At 40.0% G+C, this 22,037-nt stretch overlaps 1 protein-coding gene across 1 annotated transcript in view; it reads left to right on the forward strand.

The window, feature by feature from the left end:
• NECAB1 (N-terminal EF-hand calcium binding protein 1) overlaps positions 1 to 22,037 on the forward strand; it is a gene marked incomplete at both ends in the record, with an annotated part of 32,783 nt that overhangs the window by 2,415 nt on the left and 8,331 nt on the right. Inside the window, 2 exons of the mRNA XM_010151900.1 lie at positions 10,947 to 10,972; positions 13,313 to 13,410. Coding sequence (XP_010150202.1) covers positions 10,947 to 10,972; positions 13,313 to 13,410 — 124 coding nt within the window. The remainder of the gene's footprint in view (positions 1 to 10,946; positions 10,973 to 13,312; positions 13,411 to 22,037) is intronic.

A 22,037-nucleotide genomic window follows, 5' to 3' on the forward strand; every position in this document is an offset into this window, starting at 1 on the left:
GGACAGGCTGAGAGAGTTGGGCTTGTTCAGCCTGGAGAAGAGAAGGCTCCGGGGAGACCTTATAGCACCTTCCAGTGCCTGAAGGGACTGCAAGAAAACTGGGGGGGACAACTTTTTACAAGGGCCTTTAGTGATAGGACAAGGGGCAATGACTTTAAACTGAAAGAGGATAGATTTTGACTAGATATCAGGAAGAAATTCTTCACAGAGAGGGTGCTGAGGCAGTGGCACAGGTTGCCCAGAGAGGGGGTAGATGCCCCATCCCTGAACATTCAAGGTCAGGTTGGACAGGGCTCTGAGCAACCGGATCTAGTTGAAGATGTCTCTGCTCATTGCAGGAGGGTTGGGCTAGATGACCTTTAAAGGTTGCTTCAAACCCAAACTGTGATATGATTTTAGGATCTTTAACAGAGGCAAATACACTTTGAATGCTTACCTTTCGCACATTTGAAAGCTTCTGAGAACGCTGTCATCAGGCAAGCATCAAGGTGGAGCATGCCAAATATCAGATGGATATAGCAAGGAGAGGTAACTTAGACTTTGTAATGTAAACACCTTGTTAGTATAGGTTTCCAGCAAAAGAATCACATGAAGCAGATATAATAAGGAGGCAAAAACTTACTCACTGGCATTTGCTGGAGAGGGCAGATTATGTAAAAAGTCTCAAATTAACCAGCTGGCTAAGAAAAGCAGCAAAATGTTCATTGAACCTTAGGAAGTTTTGTAATGCAAGCATTAGGAGAATTATGTACATATCAAACAATCCCCAAACCACCTATTTTGTGGTGTTTTTACTTGCAAATTACCCAAGGGATTGAAGTGAAAATAATGGTTTGTGCCTAAAATTCCCAAGTAGTTTATAGCTGGTTTTTAGTAGGGTAGGGTGAGAAATTCCACTCAGTTGTGTATCTAGCAGGAGATTTGCACAAATTATTTTGTCTTTCTTATCCAGTTAAAATACAGACACTGTCAAACTCTGGACAGATCATTTTATCTTCTCTCTGCTTCACCTCACTGTTTACAAAATGCAGACTGTAGTTTCCTACCCCAGAAATATTTCATAAGCACTGAGCTTATGCAGCGATCATGGTAAATGCCTAGGACAGATGGCTAGGGAAGCATGTCATGATCCGCTAGATCATTTCATGGAGTATCTAAGGATTTCATACCCAGCTTGTCAGAAGAGCAGAGTTTGGGTGGTTTCCACCTGCATTAAATCTTTCAGCTTTGCCAGCGTTCCAAACCTGCCAGTCTGCGTGCATGAGTCTTTGAACTTCAAAGCCTGAAGATAAAAGAGGAAAGGTGGCCGTGGGGTGATATCCATGGGCCACAAGATCAGGAAATCTGAATTCCTTTCTCAGCTCTGATGCATCAATCTTTTTTAAAGACTTTAAAAGCATAAAAGACTTAAGCTGGTTTAATACTTTTAAGGGAACTAAATTAACCAGGTATTAAAACCCCCTGTTATGCGGGTCCTAATGTCAGTCTTGTTGAAGAGAGGTTTATAAGATTATTAACTTTTAAAATGACCAAGGCAAGCTACAGTAACATACGTGTTACAAAGCAGACAGGCTATGGAACACTGATAAAATGAGCAATTACTATTTTCAGTGTGATAACAGGGCAAAACAGGGAGTTTAACTTACCAGTAATTAAGGTTGTGACTGCCTAACTGACTGATCTCTACACCTCACTCTTCAGTGCCGACAGGTGTTATCTTTTTACAAAGTAAAAGAAGAGTTAATTGGTACTGCAGTGACCATACTCACCAGGAAAAAAGATGAGTAGGAATTAGTTACATTAGCATCAAGTTTCCAAAAGATAGGTGGAATGGAAGTTCATTATGTCAGGATGAATTTATATTTACAGTTTGTCTAGACCCTGAAGTACAGGTTATTTGTCCAGAGCAGATGATTGCTTTTATGAAAATTTGCATTAGCTAAGGATCTTTCCTCAGTACATAATTTGAACATATATTTTACAATTTATCAATGTACTTATGTGTGGACAGGCTATTTTTTTATCTCTATTTCATAAAATCTACTTTACCTTTTTATAAAAGTTTAAACATTAAATACATACCAGTAAAGACACACCATACAAATTGATTACTTGGTTGTTTTAACTTCCCTTCCTTTTTCCTTTTGATACAGCCAGAAACAAATGTATAAATATTTGTAAGAACTGGCAATCAAAAAGATAAATTGTCAACAATTAAATTTGTGGAAGGGTCTTCTGTCCACTGAACCATAAGCTAATATAATAACTAGTTTATAGGCCAACTACTAGATATACAGAGTTACACAGAAATTCCCCCCATGGGCGGACCAGCTCATAACTGTTCACAAAGCCCTAATGTAAATTGTTTTTTTTAAAAGCCTCCTATGACCCTGAAGAAACAAGAGGACACTGGACCGATGGGCCAGTGTGGTGACCCTGTTTGTTAATGAAGGCAGGGAAATAATACCAAAAATTAATTCATATATTAAATTAATGTTAATATTCTTAAGTAAAACAAGAACTTCTGATTATTCAGAGATATTGTGCTTCAAAAGCTACATAAAGAGACAGTAGACTACTTTGATTAGGCCATACAGCTAGTGTTCCTGACATGTAATGAGCACAAGGCAACTGCTTCAAGGGGGTAGCAGTTAACTATTCTTCCTTAAATGCGGTTTCCAGTATTGTGGTTACTTAAGACTGAAGTTAAAATCCAATTAGGCATTAGACTTCCACTGAAAGTCACTTTTATTTGTGCTTTCTAGGATCTGATGAAACCCTTGGGCAATACCTATCCAATCACTTGCCATTAAATTGTATTAGGAAGAGGTTATAGAAGGTGCCTGCTCAGACCCCCTTACTCTGCCCACGTAAGAAAAGGCTTTGCGTGGATGCAGCAGGGGTTAGCTCTGGGCTGTTCCAGCCAGGTCTCCAGGTTCTCATTCCCACACATGCAGCACTTAGCACTTGCACCTGCTGCAAAGCACTGCCTTGACTTTTAAGACCCTTACAACAAATATAAAGTATAGGCAAGAAATCAAGTGCAGTTAGGGTTCATATTCAGCCTAGATGCATAATGGTTTAGGTTTTTTGAAGATAGGCCAGAATTAAGCACAATATAAGCATCTGGGCAACATTTTACACTCTGTTGAAGGTGTCAGGAGGCCAAGATAGATCCCCATAGCATGTGGGTAGAACACCATGATTTAGACCAACATGAGGACATGGCTGTGAGCAAAGAAGGAACAAGAGGAAGAGCTTATCTTTGCCTCCCGATCTGACACATATATGACATGTGTTATACATCTGTAATGTCACAGTTGAGAGTTTGTCAGTGCTGGTCCTGAGCCCTCAAAAAAACTCAGTGCACTCCACGTGAAGCTGAGCTGACCTTTATGGAGGCGTTCTGTGAGGGCGAAAGAAGCCCAGTGTGGTTTCTTGCTCCTCTCTCCCCACCCAAGCTCCGCTCCAAGCCATGCAGTGCTCAGCAAGGTGCTGCAGGGCTGGTGGCAGCAACAGGGAGGATGTTGGAGGCAAACGCCAGCCATGCAAAGGCACCAGAAGGATGCGTTACCTGGACTTGTGAATGCTAAACAGCTTGCGTGCAACACAGCATTGCAGCACAGTTCAGCTTCAGAGAAGGTGGTTCTGTAAAAATACAGCTGTTTTGTTTATCTGTGTTATTGCCTGAATAATTGTACTGAAAGCATCAGCAGCACAGATCTTTTTACACGTGGTCAGAAGCATGCAGGAAAAGTTTGAAATCTGTGGCTTATGGGGTGAATGCTTTTACAGCTCATTTCCTTGGTAAATCTGCCCCTGCCTAATTTTAATGTCAACTATGATGAGCCCATGTTTCAGCAAAGCACGAATCCTTGATATGGTTAATGGTTTAGTGATTAGGTTTTAGCAGTCATTGCAAATGTAAACCTCCCTTTTATCCTTCTCCCTTCCCTTCCCCCCACTCATAACTTTTATGGAAATTGTTTTTGCATAATAGCATCCTCAGGGAAAAGGTGTCAGCAGGTAATGAGAGGATTTGGCGAAGTTACAAACAGAGAGATACGCAGAGGATCTCGAGGGAATTCAGTCTGCAGCACTGCCAGAGAGATTGTGCGATAAACGCTTCACTGATTACTGACTTACCTGAGTCAGTGGGGAATCAGACTTGTTTTTCTCACTTTATTCGTTGGTGAAGTCCTCAGCCAGGACTTTCGTTACAAGGTAGGAGGGGTGCTAGAACTATTGAGGCAGACCTCAGGTACAGGCAACCTCCCAAAGGCAGGAAGGTCCCATTAAGTGGCCCACATTAAAGAAAATAAACTATGCAGAAGCCAGCGATCACTTTGGCAAGGACCTGAGAGCCTTGACCACCTGCAGCACCAAGCTTATGCTGGGCATTTATCACAGAACCACAGAATGGTTTGGTCTTTATGAGCAGAGCCCTAGTTCCTCCCCCGGGTCCAAAGAGAAATGCTGAGATCACAGTGAACTCCAGAAGGATGCCAATTTCCCATTTGAGAGCAAAAGGAGGGTTAGCATTGTCCTTGCACCAGTGGGAACCCATCCGACTGCATTAGCCTGCAACCTGGTACTAGGTACTGCAACTAAAATGAAATGCATCTTATATGGAAGCACAGTGCTTCCTTGGAGACTCTGGTTGTAAAGTTAATAATGACCAATTCTCAGTAGTTTAACAGTAGTCTAAGGATAGTAATTATCTGTGCCTTGGATCATTTTCTTTTGTTTCAGTTGGAAGACCTATTATCTCATGTTATTGCTGATTTATCACGGTTCAATACAAGTACACAGAAAAAAATAATTAACTTCTAAGTACAATGAGGAAAAAAGGTTTATTAAAACCAGCGTGACATAGAGACAGGTTTTTTAATTAGGTGAACTGCCGGTGAGTGAAAAGTGGTTTTTCTAAAAAGGAATTACTGAATGTAAAACATTGCAGGAGGAAAAAAATACATTTGGTTTCGACCATTTTTAAAAAAAACAGTTCTTTTAGATTAAATGAAAATTTCAGGCACGTGGTGCAGCACTGACATCAGAAAGGTGTGTTTGCTACTATTTAGGAGACGTAATTGCAGCTATTGCCTTTAAGTCTCAGACTTTTCAAGGCAATAGCTACAATTTCTACAGAAATCAGATTGGAAATGAAGTACAGAGAAAAAGGCAAGATACTGGTGAGAATGAGCTGATTATATAGGTTAGCATTTCATGACTGAACAAAACAAGTTCACTGAGAATAATTTACATAGTCCTGATGCTAACGGATCCTCTGGTCAGACAGACAAGCTGCAAATAGAGTTGCTTGGAAATTTTCCACATGAATGATTATTTTTAATGGGAAATTCATCTTTCTGCAGAAAAAATGAGAATCACTCACACTGGGAAAATTAAACGGTGATGAATAGTTTCAATTGCATTGACCTAAATGGGGCTGATGTCGAATGTTTCATTTCAGTTCAGTTCTTTGGAAGATAATATTGGCTTCCTAGCATAGAATCACAGAAGGGTTGGGGTTGGAAGAGCCCTTAAAGATCATCTAGTTCCACCCCCCCTGCCATGGGCAGGGTCACCTTCCACTAGACCAGGTTGCTCAAAGCCTCATCCAGCCTGGCCTTGAACCCTTCCAGGGACGGGGCATCCACAGCTTCTCTGGGCAACCTGTTCCACTGCCTCACCACCCTCTCCGCAAAGATTAAGAAATGTCAAACTAAGAAAAACATTAAGACAGAGAGAGCTTTAACACACACACGCACAAGATGATTTTGCATTTTGAGCAGTGAGCTCACTGCTTAATTGTAGGTGTAGTCTGAGGGCCTAGTCCCTTCCATAACCTGGGTTTCCCAGAGAATCACAGCAGTTTTGAGATCTCTATCAACATGTGCATTTCCAAGGAGTTTAATAAACAAAGATAAACATTTCATTTTGTGTAACAATAAATAATTTAATCTCAGCTTAAAAAAAAAAAGAAATCACTTGGGGACCAAACCAGAAGTTGAAACATTATCATCTTCTATGGGGTGAAAAGTGAAATTTGTTTCTTGTGGCAAAAGAGCCACCATGATGTTGCCTCTCATCTCCTCATTTTGGTGGCTATGATTCAGACTGCTAAAAAATCATAGCTCTGCAGCCCTTGTACAATTCTCTACAGATTTTAGCATGCACCACAACTTTTAATGGTATTATTAACAGTCCTTTAGCAACACAGAGACTGTTAGAGCTGGGATGACTAAGGTGGCTAGCCAGCTGTGTGTTCTTGCATCCCTGTGAATCGTTGCCTAATGCAAAGGACTAGGTTTTTTTTCCAGACCAGTTGTTAATCAGGAAAAAACCCTTTTATTCTCTCCTCTAGTTCTGCCACACACAGAGCAGTAAGTGAGGGTTCTGAAGTTATCACTTGGCCTGGAGCTAAGCACGAGCAAACTAGGCAGTTATACAGTGAGACACAATTTGGGATGCTAGAACAGCCGTGACCGCACTGCTTGCGCAGTCCAGCTGACCCTGGGATTGAAAAGCAGCAGTGTCCTCCACGGTCCAGCCCCAGGAGCTCCATCCCTCTTTTGCCCCTTCTTCCTCCTCTCCCTTTTCGGTGGCAAGAGGCCAACGCTTGGGCTTGTCCCAGTGCCTCATCCTACTGATGGCAAAAGGCAGTTTTGTCTCCACTGATAACAAACCTTGAACACACCTGAGCAAAAATGTCTTTGCTACTGCAATACAGATGTGAGACAGAATATCCTGAAAATGGAAGTGCACATATAAGAGACTCCTTTACACAACAGCCTCTGTAGTGTTGGAGCACTTATTTTGCTGACTTGAAGAGGGATGGCATGCAGACTTTCCTGATGCAAAGAGCTTGCAGCTTTTTGGCTGAGATTTTCCATGGATGACTATTCAGTTACCCTTTCACATTCAAAGTAATACTTAAATCCTTTCAGTCACAAATTATATGCTTCTACTTAACAATAGGAGATACCAGCCTCAAACTTTCCTCCCTAAAACCAAATTTAGCAAAGACATGTGCAAATGGGACCCAAAAAAAGAGTTGGTTCCAGCCTCTGATATAAATCCTTCTCATATCTGAGAATTAAGTGAGAGCTGAAAATGAAAGTATTATTCTTCTCCAGCTATGCTAGTCATGGCAATGAATTTCCTAAATTAAGCTAGGGCATAAAGTCTGTCACTTAGTACTGGATTCTTCAATAAAATAACTGCTTTAGATGTCAGAGTTCATACTTTATATATAAATCCTGTACTAAAGAGATGTCACTGCCTCTTCTTGTGGTCCAGGGAATATATGCAGGTCTTCTGCTGGTACCTTTGCCTAGAGGCGCTTTTCATCCCAGAGAACCATATGTGTCAGCTCAGTAGATGGGACTGTGGGTTGGTGGATTCATACCAGTAGCTGGGTGGAATAGCTTTAACCTTCCCTCCTCCTGGTTGGCCCCAGTCCACAGGTGACTGTGGAGAGCAGACCGAGAACATGATCACAGATCATAATCACAGAATGGTTTGGGTTGGAAGGGACCTGCAAGATCATCTAGTTCCAACCCCCCTGCCATGGGCAGGGACACCTTCCACTAGACCAGGTTGCTCAAAGCCTCATCCAGCCTGGCCTTGAACACTTCCAGGGATGGGGCATCCACAGCTTCTATGGGCAACCTGTTTCAGCACTTCACCACCCTCTCCATAAAGAATTTCTTTTACTCTTACATTTTGGGCTGCTTCCAGAGGTACCACAAATAGGCGCTTTTGCCACAGTTCATTCACATGAATTTGCTTATGCTTCTGTCACTGAGCAACAAGTATGATCAACTTTGCAGCAATCAGTACTGCTCAGTGGAATATTTGTAACAATTCTTTAGAAATAGCTCACGCTATTAGATAGGGAGTATTTTAGACACAAAGTCAGACTTGTAAAAGGACTGCATTTAGTAGTCAGAAAGCAAATTGAGAGCAGAAGTTTAGAAATTATCATGATGACATGATGTGAATGCATTTGGCTGCACCCTGTGCTTCAGGTGCTTATCAGGAGCGGTGTGCTGGCTCCTGGATGTGAGTCATCCAGCAAATACTGCAAATAACATGTTCAGCATTGCCAGATTATAGGTCTAAGCAGAAGCATCCTTGGCATATGTACCCACTGAAATGATGAACAGGTGCCCACTATAAACCTGAGTACTGAGTTGTGGAAGCAGACCCTCTGGTTTGCACCTAACTCCCGTGCTATTAAATATATTCCAAACCTCTTTAATTGCTTTCATGGCATCCTGCAGGGAGCTCAGAATTGTTTGGATACAGAAAAAGAATTTCTAGGTTCATTCACAACTGTGTTTGAAGCAGCATGTTATTATTTCTAAGAGAATGAACTAATCGGAAACAAAAATCATAGTTTTCCTGCCTAGAACATCATCCCCTTCAAACAGAATGCCAAGAACAATGGAGCTTCAGAAAGTATTTATTATAGAGAAGGAAATACTCTGAGTATGCTAGACTGAAATCCATGCTCTTTATGTCATTTCTGTGTTCTGTCACAGGCTTCCTGAAAGCTGCTGCACTAATCACTTTGGACAATAATTTTTGTCACTATTTAGGTGCCCAATTCTATCTGAAAATGACCTCAGCACCCAAATACTTTTCCATTTTCACTCGGGGTCCATTTGCAGCTGCATCACTTCTGTCAGTAGGACCAACAGTGATGTTCTGATGACAGCACCACTGAAAGCCTCTGAGCTGCTCCCTTACTATATTGCTGAGGATACTGCAGAAGAACAAAGACCAGAATGTATTTTAACATTAAATATGAAAAGAGCATGAATTCGACTGGCTAAAAATGTGAAAGGCTGTTTTAAACATAGTTATCAAGCTCTACATTAAGAAATGCAGAAATGTCTTACAAAGAGAAAGCCAAATTAGGGCAGATAACGCAGGGACGATGAACAAAGAGCAGGCATCATAACAGCAAACTCCTGTCATTTAACACCATCATATTCTGTCACTGCTTTTTGACTCCAGCAATTTTCCACCTTTGACAGTTTCAGTTTGCATTCCAGGAGTGAGCGTCTGGAATGTTGCAAAACCGACCACTGAACTGTGATCAGTAATGCCACAGTGATCTGTGGTGAACAGCCTTTAGGAGTTGCAGACACTTTTTCCCATCACATGGTTTGTTGGCCTAAGTGTTAAGTTTCTCAGCTTCAGCACCAATTCTTACAGACTACGAATCTCATTATACCTGCCACCACAGTCACTGGAAGCATCAAAGGCAAGACTCATTTGCAGCCATCCAACCTGGCCTGTTCAGATGCAGATAAGGTCACCTTTAGTTAATAAAGTTGTGGGAAAATCTCATTTACATCATCAGTTAAAAGTGCTTAGAAGTTTTATAGCCCCGAGTATGGAAGTTTGTGACAACCCAGGATCCTGCAATTTCTGCTCTCTCCCTCATTAAATAAAACCAGATGTACAGAAGTTAGCATTGGTGAAGGTGACTTTAAGGTTATACTGTGTCATCATTTTATTAAAAGCTCAATTAAAAAATCCCATTAAAAAGATAAGTGAAAAAATCCTAAGTGCAATCAGCCGTTCAATATTCACCCCTCAGCAAGATTCAAAAAGGATATCCATAGAATCGTTTAGGTTGGAAAAGACCTTTAAGAACATCAAGTCCAACCGTTAACCTATCACTGCCAAGTCCACCACTAAACCATGTCCCTCAACGCTACATCTTTTAAATACCTCAAGGGGTGGTGAGTTAAACACTTCCCTGGGCAGCCAGTTCCTACTGATCGTGCCACCTTTTGGGGAGTAAAAGCCCCACTTTCTAGGACACCATTCCCAGGTGCTTCCATGGTTTCTAACGCATCAATAACCCTTGCATCTTTGCTGCCACATGGATCTTGTCCCTTACGTCCACTGAGGTGGCAGACTGAAGGACCTCACTAGCACGCTGTCCCTTAAATGTTGGCATGCTGCTCCCAGGCTTAGCTCTAGCAAGCCTGGCTTTATCCCTTTCTTTTAGTTTCTTTAATAATCAGTTTCTTCCTCTCCTTGGAAGAAAGTCGGTACACTAACTTTCAGAATTGAGCTGTAGGTCAAATGTTTTTTCTTTTGATTATTAAAGGCTCAGAGAGAAAATATTGGTTAAGGGAAAAAAATGAAATCTGTTTGAAGTGAACAGGTTTGAATAGTATAGAATACTTGCATACATTTATGGATTTATATAACATTGGCATAGGAATATGGCAATACAGCTATACTTTTCACATCACTAATTTTGCTGAAGTTAGTACTGGTGAAAAAGTTTTGTACGGCCAAAAAGTCTAGGAAATGATGTGTGCTCATGGGCTATGTCTGGTTTTATCCTCCTACTGTACTGGCTGTCCCATGGAGCACTGCTGCCCAGTGAGGACTGCAAACAGGAGAAACGTACTGGGTTTTCCCTCATTTAGCACAGAGGGCTGAGCAGTCTGAGACATGCTGTCCAGCACAGTAGCCACAGAAGAGGATTACAGGCAGGGAAAGACAATTTCTGGTGTTTAGATGGATTTCTACCAGCACTGGGCCCAAATGTGTGAAGCCTAAGGAGCAGTGACTCTGCACCATGATGCACAAGACTGGGTGAGTAACTTCAAAGAGGGTTGGTGAGTAGGAAGGTGCCAGTGGGAACATGATGGGGAAGGGAGGCTGCACCTGCAGCCATCTTCAGAAAGGCTGCAGCAGACGTACAGCCTTTGGCTTAGGACAAGCCCCTCTGAGGCAGCAGAGGAAGGCCAGCGAGGGACAGGCACTCGCATCTCCTGCTACATCCCAGACAGGGAGGCTTCATATCCCAGTCAGGCTGTTCTTTGAGTCCTACTGTTTACAAATCCAACAAGCAAAAAAAACCTCCACATTACTAAGCTCACTAACCTTCTGTACTCTTATCTTTGCAGCAATCTTGACACTGAAGAGCTCTGTGGTAAGTTCTTTTTGGGCAAGAACATAATCTCTACCTGCAGCAGCCCTGTGCAAATGAACATACCATGTGATGTGATTTTTTTTTTTCTGTTTAATCTTCATAGCTCAAACAGAAAATAATTTCCAATGAAAGAACTCCTGGGAAAATGCAGATGACTTATCTTTTCAGACTTTGTCATCCATTACATGCAGAGACTGCTTTGAAAATGTTTTTCTTAGTATTTCACATTCTCTGAGCTTCAAGACCTGTTCTGATGTAAAGATATGTTATCTATCTTATTTCCCTTTCACATGAGACACTTTTAATTAGCTCATCACTATCAGAGGTATAAGTGCTTTGGCAAGTTTGCAAGTGATTGTCATATTAGTACCACAGTGAAAGTAACAAAATCTTCCTCCAATGAGCCAGTAAGAACAGCAGTTTGACAAGTTCTATCATCCTTCATTACAAAAACCCCTCCTTCAAGACCTAGGACACATCTCTCTACCTCCTTCTGGGCTGTGAGTCATTTCCCCAAAACCACAACACCCTGTTTGCTCTCCAGCTGATCTTACAGCACCTGATTTAGGAGCACGACTTGCAGCAAAAAACAAATTCACAGAAAATTTCTTCAAGTCCTCCCACAAAAATATAAAAAACAGATATATTTGTCAAAACCAGCCTCTTCCTGAGGATAAAAAGGTAACCTGATAAATTTTCCTACAGTCAACAATGTTTAAGACCTATAAAAGGTTAAAATACTGCCAAGCTGAATGTTAACTCATCTACTCACCCACATAGCAACTCTCCATAGCCAAAAACCCACTGAGAGGCATCTCAGCCTGTGCCTTATGTATATATGACAAGAGACTCAGCTGAAGTGAGTTAGGTCGTGAAGACTTCTGCTGGTTGAGAACCTGGCCAACCGTGTATAAAACTGGCCAAGGAAGACAGGCATTCTCCTTCCACAAGTGGTTTGCTGCTGTTGCACTGGAGGCTCACAGGAGGTTTGCTTAGCATCTGATCCCACTAGTCACCTCAGGCTGGCCAGAGGGGATTCCCAGCCCAGCACTGGCTCTATTTACTGTCTCTTTTGCTGTAATATGGGCTGCTTCAGCTGCCTTTTCAGTCTTTCATATGTTGCTACTAAGGTGTTTCTCATCTGTGAATCTGAAACTGAGTTTATTCAACATATGTTTAAGCTAGTGATTTTACTGCTCTTTCTGAGTTAGCTCTCCTGGGAAATGAAGCTTCATTTCCATGATACTAATTCACAGTACATTTTCATTCTAAGTCATTTCATTCAACCTCTCAGTAATATCAGGTTATGTCACAGAGCTCCCAAAACCTTATGCTTTTGTGACTCCCCTGAGATGCTCACGCTGACCTCTTAAAAGCCTGGAAGTATTGCTATTTATTGTTTCAAAAAGCTCCTATCTTGATCTTCCTGTCTGCTGGCATTTAGCTGTTGTTTTTTCATGCACTTCCAGGTGATATTGTCTAACACAGTCTCAAGCTTTAACATCAATTTCTTTCTTTTTTACACTTTCTCCTTCCTGTGTTTCCCTCTATTGTCTTTCATTACGCTGACCAAATGGGAAGTTGGGTCATGATTTCTCAGATCTGCCGCCTCCTCCTCTTGCTCTAATCCCTCTGAATTATGCCCCAATTTTACACCCACTCCTTCTGTTAAAATGCCCTTTGTTTTGAGCAGCTATGCAAGGACATCCTGCAACTTACCTTATTTCCATTATTTCTGTTGAAAGTATTTTGTGTGCATTGTATTTGTTAAAAATATAATCACAGTACCTGGAACTAGAAGTTTATCTGGCCAACTCATTGTCTCTGTTCTTCTCAGAGAAAAACAACCACCTGCAACTGTACCCACCTCACAAAAGCCCCCACTTGATCTTATCTCCTCTAAGGGCTTTACCAGAATTATTCATTTTTGTATCAGTGTAATTGGATTTAGTGTATACACATGAAAACTTCATTTCCTGCTAGTAACTGTAGGCTACTAAACTGAAAATCCAGTTTAGAAAGAAAATGTAGATATTTTGAAAACAGGTATGTTTCAGCTCACAAACTGCTATTATAACTTTTTGTCAATTTGACAACTCATTTATTGAAATGTTTTGAAATACTTATTTGGATATTTTAAGTACTCCAGGAATGATTTTGAGGGAGATAATACAAAACTTAAAAATAAAATCATGCTTTTCATTGTAACTCTTGTTCATGTTATATATTTAGTTAGTTAATAATACCATAACTGAATTCAGACTTGATAAAATTGATATTTAATGAAATTGTGATTTTTCAGATCATGAACAGGTGAAGTGGGTTTTCTTCTTCTTTTAGAATATTTTTCCCAGCACTTAGGAGAGTATGAAAATGTTCTATCTGTCTTGGAAGACTTAAACATAACCATACTGAAGGCAATGGACAAAACAAAGAAAGTAAGTAAAAATTGTGACATTTTCTTTACATTTTGTATTTTGCATATTTGAACATGTATCCAGTGTTTTTCTTATCTAGATATACTGATTTGTATTTAAATTCTTCCACATATATATCTTTGTAGCAGAAGTCCAGTAGGAAAAGGATTGTCAAAACGGTAGAGTTTCAAGGCCATAAAGCTGTCTGCAAAGTATTGCAGTTTGGATATAACCAAAATTGGCTTTGTGAATGATCTGAAGAATGTTCTTCATATTGTCATACCAAGGGAGGGTTCCATGTCCCATGCCAAATGTGCGATAAGTCTTACCAGCATATCAACATCTGAAATAGCCCAAATTTGAAAAAATAATCCAAGTTTTTGAAGTAGAAAACATGTTAGTAAAAGATACTAATGACTTAAACTATATCAATGACTGTCATTAAACTAGGCAAGAATCATCTGGAGACATACTAGGGAGTTATATTTATGTTACTGTTAAATATAGATTCCAGGATAGTTTAAAAATATTTAAAAGGTCTGTAATACCACCTCCTGTGTTCCCTGAAGCTGAACACCAGTACTGTCATGATTATAAAACTGTCCTCTGGGTAGCAGCTATGTATCCCTACTACTTACTCCCAAAATATCCCAAAAACAAGCACACCAATGTAAATCACTTGAAAGTATTTCTAGTAGTAATAACAGAAGACATAAAAATTTGGGTTGAGTGAAGCATCCTGACCAAGAACAAGATTTCATTTCCATTTCAGCCATTTTAACTCCCAGAGTCAGCAAAGAGAGGTGTTAGGGCTGTTTCCCACCAGCCAGCGAGGGGACACTCACCCTGGAGGGAAGGGATGTTTTTCAGGAGGAAAAGCTCCGTTTCTCCACCTTTACATCTGATGGGGGATGTAGCTTTGCTGCAGGATGATCCAGTCAGCACTCAATTCATTATGGTCATACCTGCTGATATGTTCAGACCTGCTCGTTCACGCCACATCCCAGCGAGATGTCTGACCAAAAGTGCATCAAGACATTGGGTAATATGTTCCTTTTCCCTGGCTGGACAGTGAAATATTCTGAGCAAGGTGAACAGCTGCAAAAGCTGAAAGTTAAAGCACAAACCAGGGAAGGAAGTGAACCTAGATCTTCCAAACCCAACCTCAGGCCCTCACCGCAAAGCTGTTCCCTGGTAGGTGAACTTGTCAACTACAGAAATGTCAGCCAAAAGTATTCAGTGATATCCTGTGGAGGAAAACACCCTGACTTTTTTCAGTCAATGGAGAGATCAATGGAGAAAAAGCTGTGCTTCTCTAGCAAAGGTGTTATCTTTAGCATTCAGGTGTTTGCAGGAGTGCAGTACTCATACAATTTACATGAACTGCCAAAATAGAAACCTGAAAGTGTGGCTTATTTATTTAGAGTTGGAACCAGTAAGCTGAATGTCTCTCCATTCATGCTGTGTGCTTCCCATTCCTAAGAAGTGAATGTGTGTTGAAACACTGCCTCGTTGAGATGGCCACTAAAAAGTAACAGTTTAGTTTATTATAGCTATGCATAATTTAAAAAAAAAAAATGAGCCATGTGTGTAAACTACTGCTAATGCGCAGGACATGACATCTGATAACGACTGGAGGTAAATAGAACATGGCATTTAAGAATTGCTTCAGAAGTTAATTACAGAGAAGTCTCAGTAGACTAGTAAGAGTTGTAATAAGTAAGCACTGGACTGACTAGAAAATGGTAAGAAAATCTGGAGTATTAACACATCTTTGATTTGTCTGTTTGAAGAACCCATCTAAAAAAAAAAGAAAAGGCAATTTCTTTGGATTTTATTTTCCTGACTGAAGATTCAAGCTTAATGGGTTTTCTCTCTTTCAGGAATATCCCAACTGACTATTTTTTAGAGGTGGCAGAACTAGAGCAAGGCTAACACTGGAAAAAAATACTTTTAATTACAAGTAGTAGACACTATGTGTGAACACAGTCAAACAAAAAAAAGTGGGTGGGCTGGTTATGAATGGCCATTGCATGTCTGCAGAGCAAGGTTTGGAGTTCCCCTCCTAGTGCAAAATAAAACTTTTCATTGCTCTGCCATCACAGCCACCTCATCCCTTGAATATTCACTGAGTACTGGGAGTATTTATCACTGTCTTATGAGCCATCATCCAGTTGGAAAATTCATATATTGAAAAAAGCCCAGAACTGAAGACCTACACTCTGAGAGCTACAAAGACAGAGTGTCTGTGCTGGATTCAGCCAGGAAAGAGTTAACTCTTTCCTGAAGAGAAACTCTTCAGGAGTTTGTTTTGATTTTTTTTTTAACTCTTTCCGTGAGAGCGGCTTCGTGGTATTTTGCTAGCTGGAGTTAAACCACGACAGTATCTACAGTGGCCGAGAGTTTCATTGGCCAGGATTAAATTTCCAAGGACCAAATTCTTCTGTTAAAACCAAAAGTAAAAAATTTCTCATATTGAACCTGAACTACTCTGCAGAGCATGGGGCTAATTACACACCCAGTCCTAAGGGTTGCTGTGAGCTTTCCATTCCTCCTGACTTTTCGTGGATAGGAGAAAGCTCAGTGCCTCTAACTGTCAGTCTCTTCTAAACTTTCCCAGAGTGCATGCCACTTCAGGTAGGCAGCTCTTTCACTTTTAAATGCTTGATATGGAAAGGAATAGCCTTCAGCAGGTAGATGACTGAGTTGCATTTACAATCAACACCCTTCTCATACAAAACCCGTCTTACCAGAGGATGCTGGGGGATCCAAAATCCTTCTCTTTTGGTGCTATTCTCTTTATTTTATTTATCCTTACACAAGGAAAGAAAACATACCTGAGGATTTTTTAGAGGGACTTGATATTTGATCATTTCTCTCCTTAGAATGGAGCGTCTGCATGAGTTGCCTATATGGGAGTGGTTAGGACAGATTATCATTGGTGATGGTTGTTTTTCTTGTACCTGCCAGGTTGGTATTTTCCTGATCAAAGTACAGGCTGGGATAGATCTGTTTATCTTGTTTCTACTTCATCTTATAGACAGGAAGTATTAAAAATTAAAAACCCAGCAAACCTTTACAAAGTCATTGGAAGGCTTGTTCCTTTAAGCTTTTTTTTTTCCTGACATCTTTTATATCACATGACTGCGTATTTAATTAAAATATAATCTTAACTTTTTTATTACCCAAATAAACATAACAGAGCAAGCTGCATTTTATTCCACTCTGTAGCTCACAGTCACATCCAAATACAATTAAAGAGAAACTTTGCAACACACAGCACAGAAAACAAAAACTGCCACTGAGTAGTAGAAGTAGATAAAAATAGACCAGGTTTTATAAAATGCTTGACATCTTGGTTCTATTGACTGATGAATGCTGCAAATCAAAGACTTGCTGGCCAAAGAACGTGTCTTCCTTAAGTTAGCAAGCCATGAAATTGTTGTTGCTATTTGTCAGCTATTCTGTAAGAGCAAGGCTTTCTCTATCATTTTTAATTCTGGTATTGGTGTAATGTATTGCAAATGCAACCTGGTGGTGGTGGTGAACTATTCTGTACTCAGTAAACTAGGAAAAGTTAATTTAATCACCCAAAATGTCATCTTCATGTGTAATGGAGTTGACAGTATAGAAGCATGCAGGGGTCTAAACATAGGCACCTAGTGGTGTTTTAGAAAACCTGGGCTATTCAAGGATGTCCAAGATGTCTCCACAGGCATGACAGATAGGAAACAGGACCTCTGGGAGACTCAGAGGCAAAAGGAGACATCCTTCTTGGGCAGCAGTTGGAAACCACGTGGGTCTCTGTATGGCACCAAGTTCCATATAGTTCTGAGGTTTCCAAAGGATTTTTCCCAAGGAACTACCTCTCAGAGGAAAAGCTGGTGATGACTTACCCTGATCCGACAGTGCCTTTTATCAAAGTTGTAACATCCATTTGAAGTTCACTTTTTGTCATCAGCTAAAGCACCCCCCTCTCCTCCTGCCTCCTGCCTTCCCTTTTGCCAACACCACGGGGTCATTTTCCAGCCACGACTGCTCCCACTGTGTCCCCACTGGCACCCACACAGTGGAGGCTGGCAGCAGAAGCCTGGGGAGAAGCAGGGACCATTTCAGATTACTGTGAACCAAGAAGGATTTTCAGCACAATAAGAAATTATTTAGGCAAATATTTGTTCCCCCCCTTAATCTGTTCCTCTATGTTGTCTTTTCATCATCCTTATTTCACTGTTCTCATTCCATTTCCTTATATCTCTTTTCTTCCTCAAAAATAGTAGATGAAAGCCAGGAAGTGCTTTGGCTAGAATGTTAACATACACTTTTTCAAAATGCAATCGAGAGAGAAGACCTCTAAGTGAACACTCCTGCTGTAAATACAGAGGTACAGTTCTTTTGGAGACAAAAGCACTGCAGACTTCCATGGAAAGGAATGGCAGCAAACACAGGACATGAAGGATGGCACACTGCAAAATTTCTCATTTTCAGACTCTGTAAAGCCTCTTGTTCTTTACTTTGGAAGAATTTTCTTCCCTCCTTTGCAACTATTTTATGGAGAACACCAAATGATCTGTCTGTGACAGCTAGGGACCAGACTCGGTGAACTAGCAAACACCACTTAAGTAGCAGTAACGACAACTTGTTTATACCTAGCATTTAAATATGCAACATATAAACATGTTAAGTTTAGGATGGAAGTGAAACATAATTTGTTGTGGTTTATCCCTGGCTGGAAACAGCACCACACAGCAGCTCGCTCACTCCCCACTGGTGGGCTGGGGGAGAGAATCGGAAGGGTAAAAGTGAGAAAACTCATGGGTTGAGATAAAGACAGTTCAACAGGTAAAGCAAAAGCTGCACACACAAGCAAAGCAAAACACATAATTCATTCAACACTTCTCATCAGCAGGCAGGTGTTCAGCCATCTCCAGGAAAGCAGGGCTGCATCACGCATAACGGTTACTTGGGAAGACAAATGCCATCACTCTGAATGTGTCTCCCTGTCTCCATCTTCTTCCCCCAGCTTTATATGCTGAGCATGATGTCATATGGTATGGAATATCCCTCTGGTCAGTTGGGGTCAGCTGTACCGGATCTGTCCCCTCCCAGCTTCTTGTGCACCCCCAGCTACTCGCTGTTGGGGAAGTGTGAGAAGCAGAAAAGGCCTTGACTCTGTGTCAGCACTACTCAGGAACAGCAAAACCATCTCTGTATTATTAACACTTTTTTCATAGCCCAATGAAACATAGCCCAATACTAACTACTGTGAAAAAAATTAACTCTGCTACAGCCAAAACCAGCACATATTTCTTATTCAATAGAGCAATCAAGTTCTGGAATAGCCTTCCAAGTATTAGCAGCAAAAAACAAACCTAACTGCTTTTTATATGTTGCTTGAAAAACATAGCAAGGGGAGCACATGGTATACAAAAGCAATATGCTGGATTCGGTGACTGACATGGCATGTCTAATTCTTTTCTACTATGAAATCATTAATTTTTCTGCTTTACTTAACAAAACCCCAGAGCTAAGTGAAGTCAATGCAGCCTTGTTATTACTGGAAAACTTCTTGAATAGTCTTAACATAGGAGCCAATCAAAGTAAAATAGAATATTATAGGAGCTAAAAGAGTAAAACAGGGACATGCAATTTAGTTACTGATGGTACATTTACAGTAATTATGTAAATCACTGCACTCTGGTGTGTTGATACCCATTATAAACCAGAATACCTAGATATTTTTTTAATTGCATATTTGAGTAATAGTAACTGTAGTGTTTATGTAAACTATATCGCAAAACAAAATAACTGCAAAAAAAGTTAGATAATCATATGTCAACGGTAGAGTTCCATAACTAACATTCTCTTTGAGCAAAGATAAAGTTATAATTTTTGGTTTTTTGCTTTCTCAAAACCTGTGTTAAATTGGCTGGCACCACTTTTTGCACATGATTAAAATTTTTATTAACAGTTTCCACAGAATCTAGTCTTGTTGTCTTTGAAATTGCACTTTTTACAAATGCACTTTTCAAAAAAATTAATGTAATTAATAGCTGTTGCCTAAGGATAACATAAGGCAGGTATTATTCAATTTATCCTGATTATTAATTTTCATGCATTGGCTTTGAATCCAATTCATTTATTCCTTAGGTTCATCGCTAAGTCAGAATCAGTCTTAAATACCATAGCCATCTACCATCTTCATGTTTGAAAATATCCAGATTCTCCTGGAAATGAAAAGTGAGAACAAAAAACAAAAAAAAATTTTTTTTTTTTGTTCCTTATAAAGAAATAAAAAACTGTTCAGGGTAAAGATTGCATAAAACTGAAGGCAGACATGGATTTTAAGACTTCAAGAGCAGCAGTGGTACATAGTGCACCATGGAGTGTCTGTTCTTCACACTGCAAGCCAACTGGCAAAAATATTGCAGTCTAATGTATTTCTTAACTTCACACAGTTAATTCTTCCTGTATGTGTGATTGCTTTAGGCTGTCTTTTAATGGCAGTTAACTCTTGCACTGGTTTAATTGGACATATATTGTGTCTTCTTCCATTAGAGTGTCTAAGGGGTTTGATTCTGGTCATTATTTAGAAGGTGTAAGAGACCGATTAAGAGATCATAGATGAAGAAGAGAGTTTCAGGAAGAGTGAGTACTTTCTGCATTTTACATCAGAAACATCCTCTCAGAATATTTATCATCCTGCTAATGAAGAAAACTGCAGACTTGGGATTTCTCTGTCTTGCATTAATGGTGTGTATTCACATCCTATCAGTTATATTCAGGTACCTTCAGTGGTTAATTGCCTCTTCAATGGAATAGCATGGAGGGGAATGAGGGTTGGAAGATGTGTAGATTCTTGCTTTTCACAGAGAAGACAAAGGAAAAGGCAGAGCCAGAAAACAAATAGAAGATGTGGCTGCCTAGGCACTACATGCCCTGCACTGCCAGTGCCTATCCTCAAGAATACAAAGTTGAAGGGAGAGAAAAACCCCATCCCACACTTCTGAGCAGATGTTGGCTACGTTGCAGCAAAAAATGCATGAATTGTTGGGCCAAAAGAAGAACAAAATAACATTCTTTTAGTAAAAAAATATTTTCATTTTTCATTCTAAGGAAAAAGATAGCAAAATTTCAAAATTTTATACATACTGCTCATTTAAAGAAATTACAGGTGTGGTGCCACTCCCACCTCCACTTATCACAGGCATTTCATTCAGCTCTAATATCAGACCAAACATACCACTCTAAAATATTAATTGTGCTCATAGGTAGATCTACAAAATGACAGCAGATTCTAAAGCAATTGTTGAAAGAAGTCCTGAAGATTGGACTTTCTGACTAAAATCTGAAGAACTGTCAAAGACCTTTCAGTTTAAAAATACAAAAAAGTGAACTAAAGCAAATGCCTTCAATGCTTTCTTGTGTTGTTTAAATTTCAAAGGTTTATCAAGTTAAAATTTTCATGGGAATTTTTCTACCAATCCTTTCTGAGTAATCAGAGCCTGACAAAGGGATAAAAAGTAGTAACATCAAAATATCAGAGTAATAAATGAACTTGTTACTAAGCTCCAGCTGCACTAGGCTTTTAAGAACTGTTCCTATTTGCAGGCATAGTTGTTTCTCATAGTCTATTTTTCTAGCTGAAAAAGCTGTAAAACTGATTTAACACAGTCTGTAAATTCCTAAAAAGAATCTTCCAGAAGTTTTTTTTTTTCCTTTGACCATGGATGAGTTGTCATAAATTCCATGGGTTGGGGTTTTTTATTCCCTAATTTTTTGATGACAGACACATCAGTGGTTAGAATTGCAGTCTGGGTCCTTTTTGCATAAATCCAGGTACTCAACTGTTCACCAGCTCTCTGCTGTAAACTCGTTTGGAGAGATGAATGCTGGTGACAGTGCTAAATATATCACCAGTTGCACCTTGCTACAAGGTGGAGAGAACCCTATGGCTAAACAGTTAATGTCTGGGGACACTATTAAATGAAATACTGGAATTTCATTGCATAGGATTTTCTATCTTTAAAGATAGTGACTGTTAGTGCAGTCAAGTCAAACACCGATAAATCCAAAAAGCTGCAAGTGATGAATTCTGAGCAGTCATGCAGGGATATTTCAGAGATTCTCCCCATTCCTCTCCTCTGAGCTCCTTATCAGAGTAATGAAGACTCTTGGGAACTTCTTCGCTTTTTTTTTTTTTTTTGTGGAAGTTTTATACCTACTGGGTCGGAAAGAGACAACACTCAAATTTTGCTGGTAGCAGAGAAGATGTGTAAAATAGTCAGAACTGATAAAAAAAGCCCAAACATAACCTGATTTAAGTTAATATCCATGTATTTAAACATAAAAGTGCATAGAAATAACTTCACAGCAGGAAAAGAAATAGTTTCTTGTCTCCAAGCTACATGGCACACTTAAGAGCAGTTAAACAGGAGTTGCTTTTTATCCGTGCATGAATTCTTGTGTGCTGCTCTGATGGATGCCGTTACAAACATGTTTCCTACAGTCACCCATGGCTGCCTATTTTATTTCACTGCTCTACAACCACAGCATTGCACGTGGTTGTAGAGACTCACTATTCCAGTCCTCTAGGCAGAATTTAAACATGTAATTTATTCCAAATGTAATACTTTGATAAACTTGTAAAG

This window comes from Eurypyga helias, unplaced genomic scaffold, assembly GCF_000690775.1.
Source record: "Eurypyga helias isolate BGI_N326 unplaced genomic scaffold, ASM69077v1 scaffold14335, whole genome shotgun sequence".
Lineage (NCBI taxonomy): Eukaryota > Metazoa > Chordata > Aves > Eurypygiformes > Eurypygidae > Eurypyga > Eurypyga helias.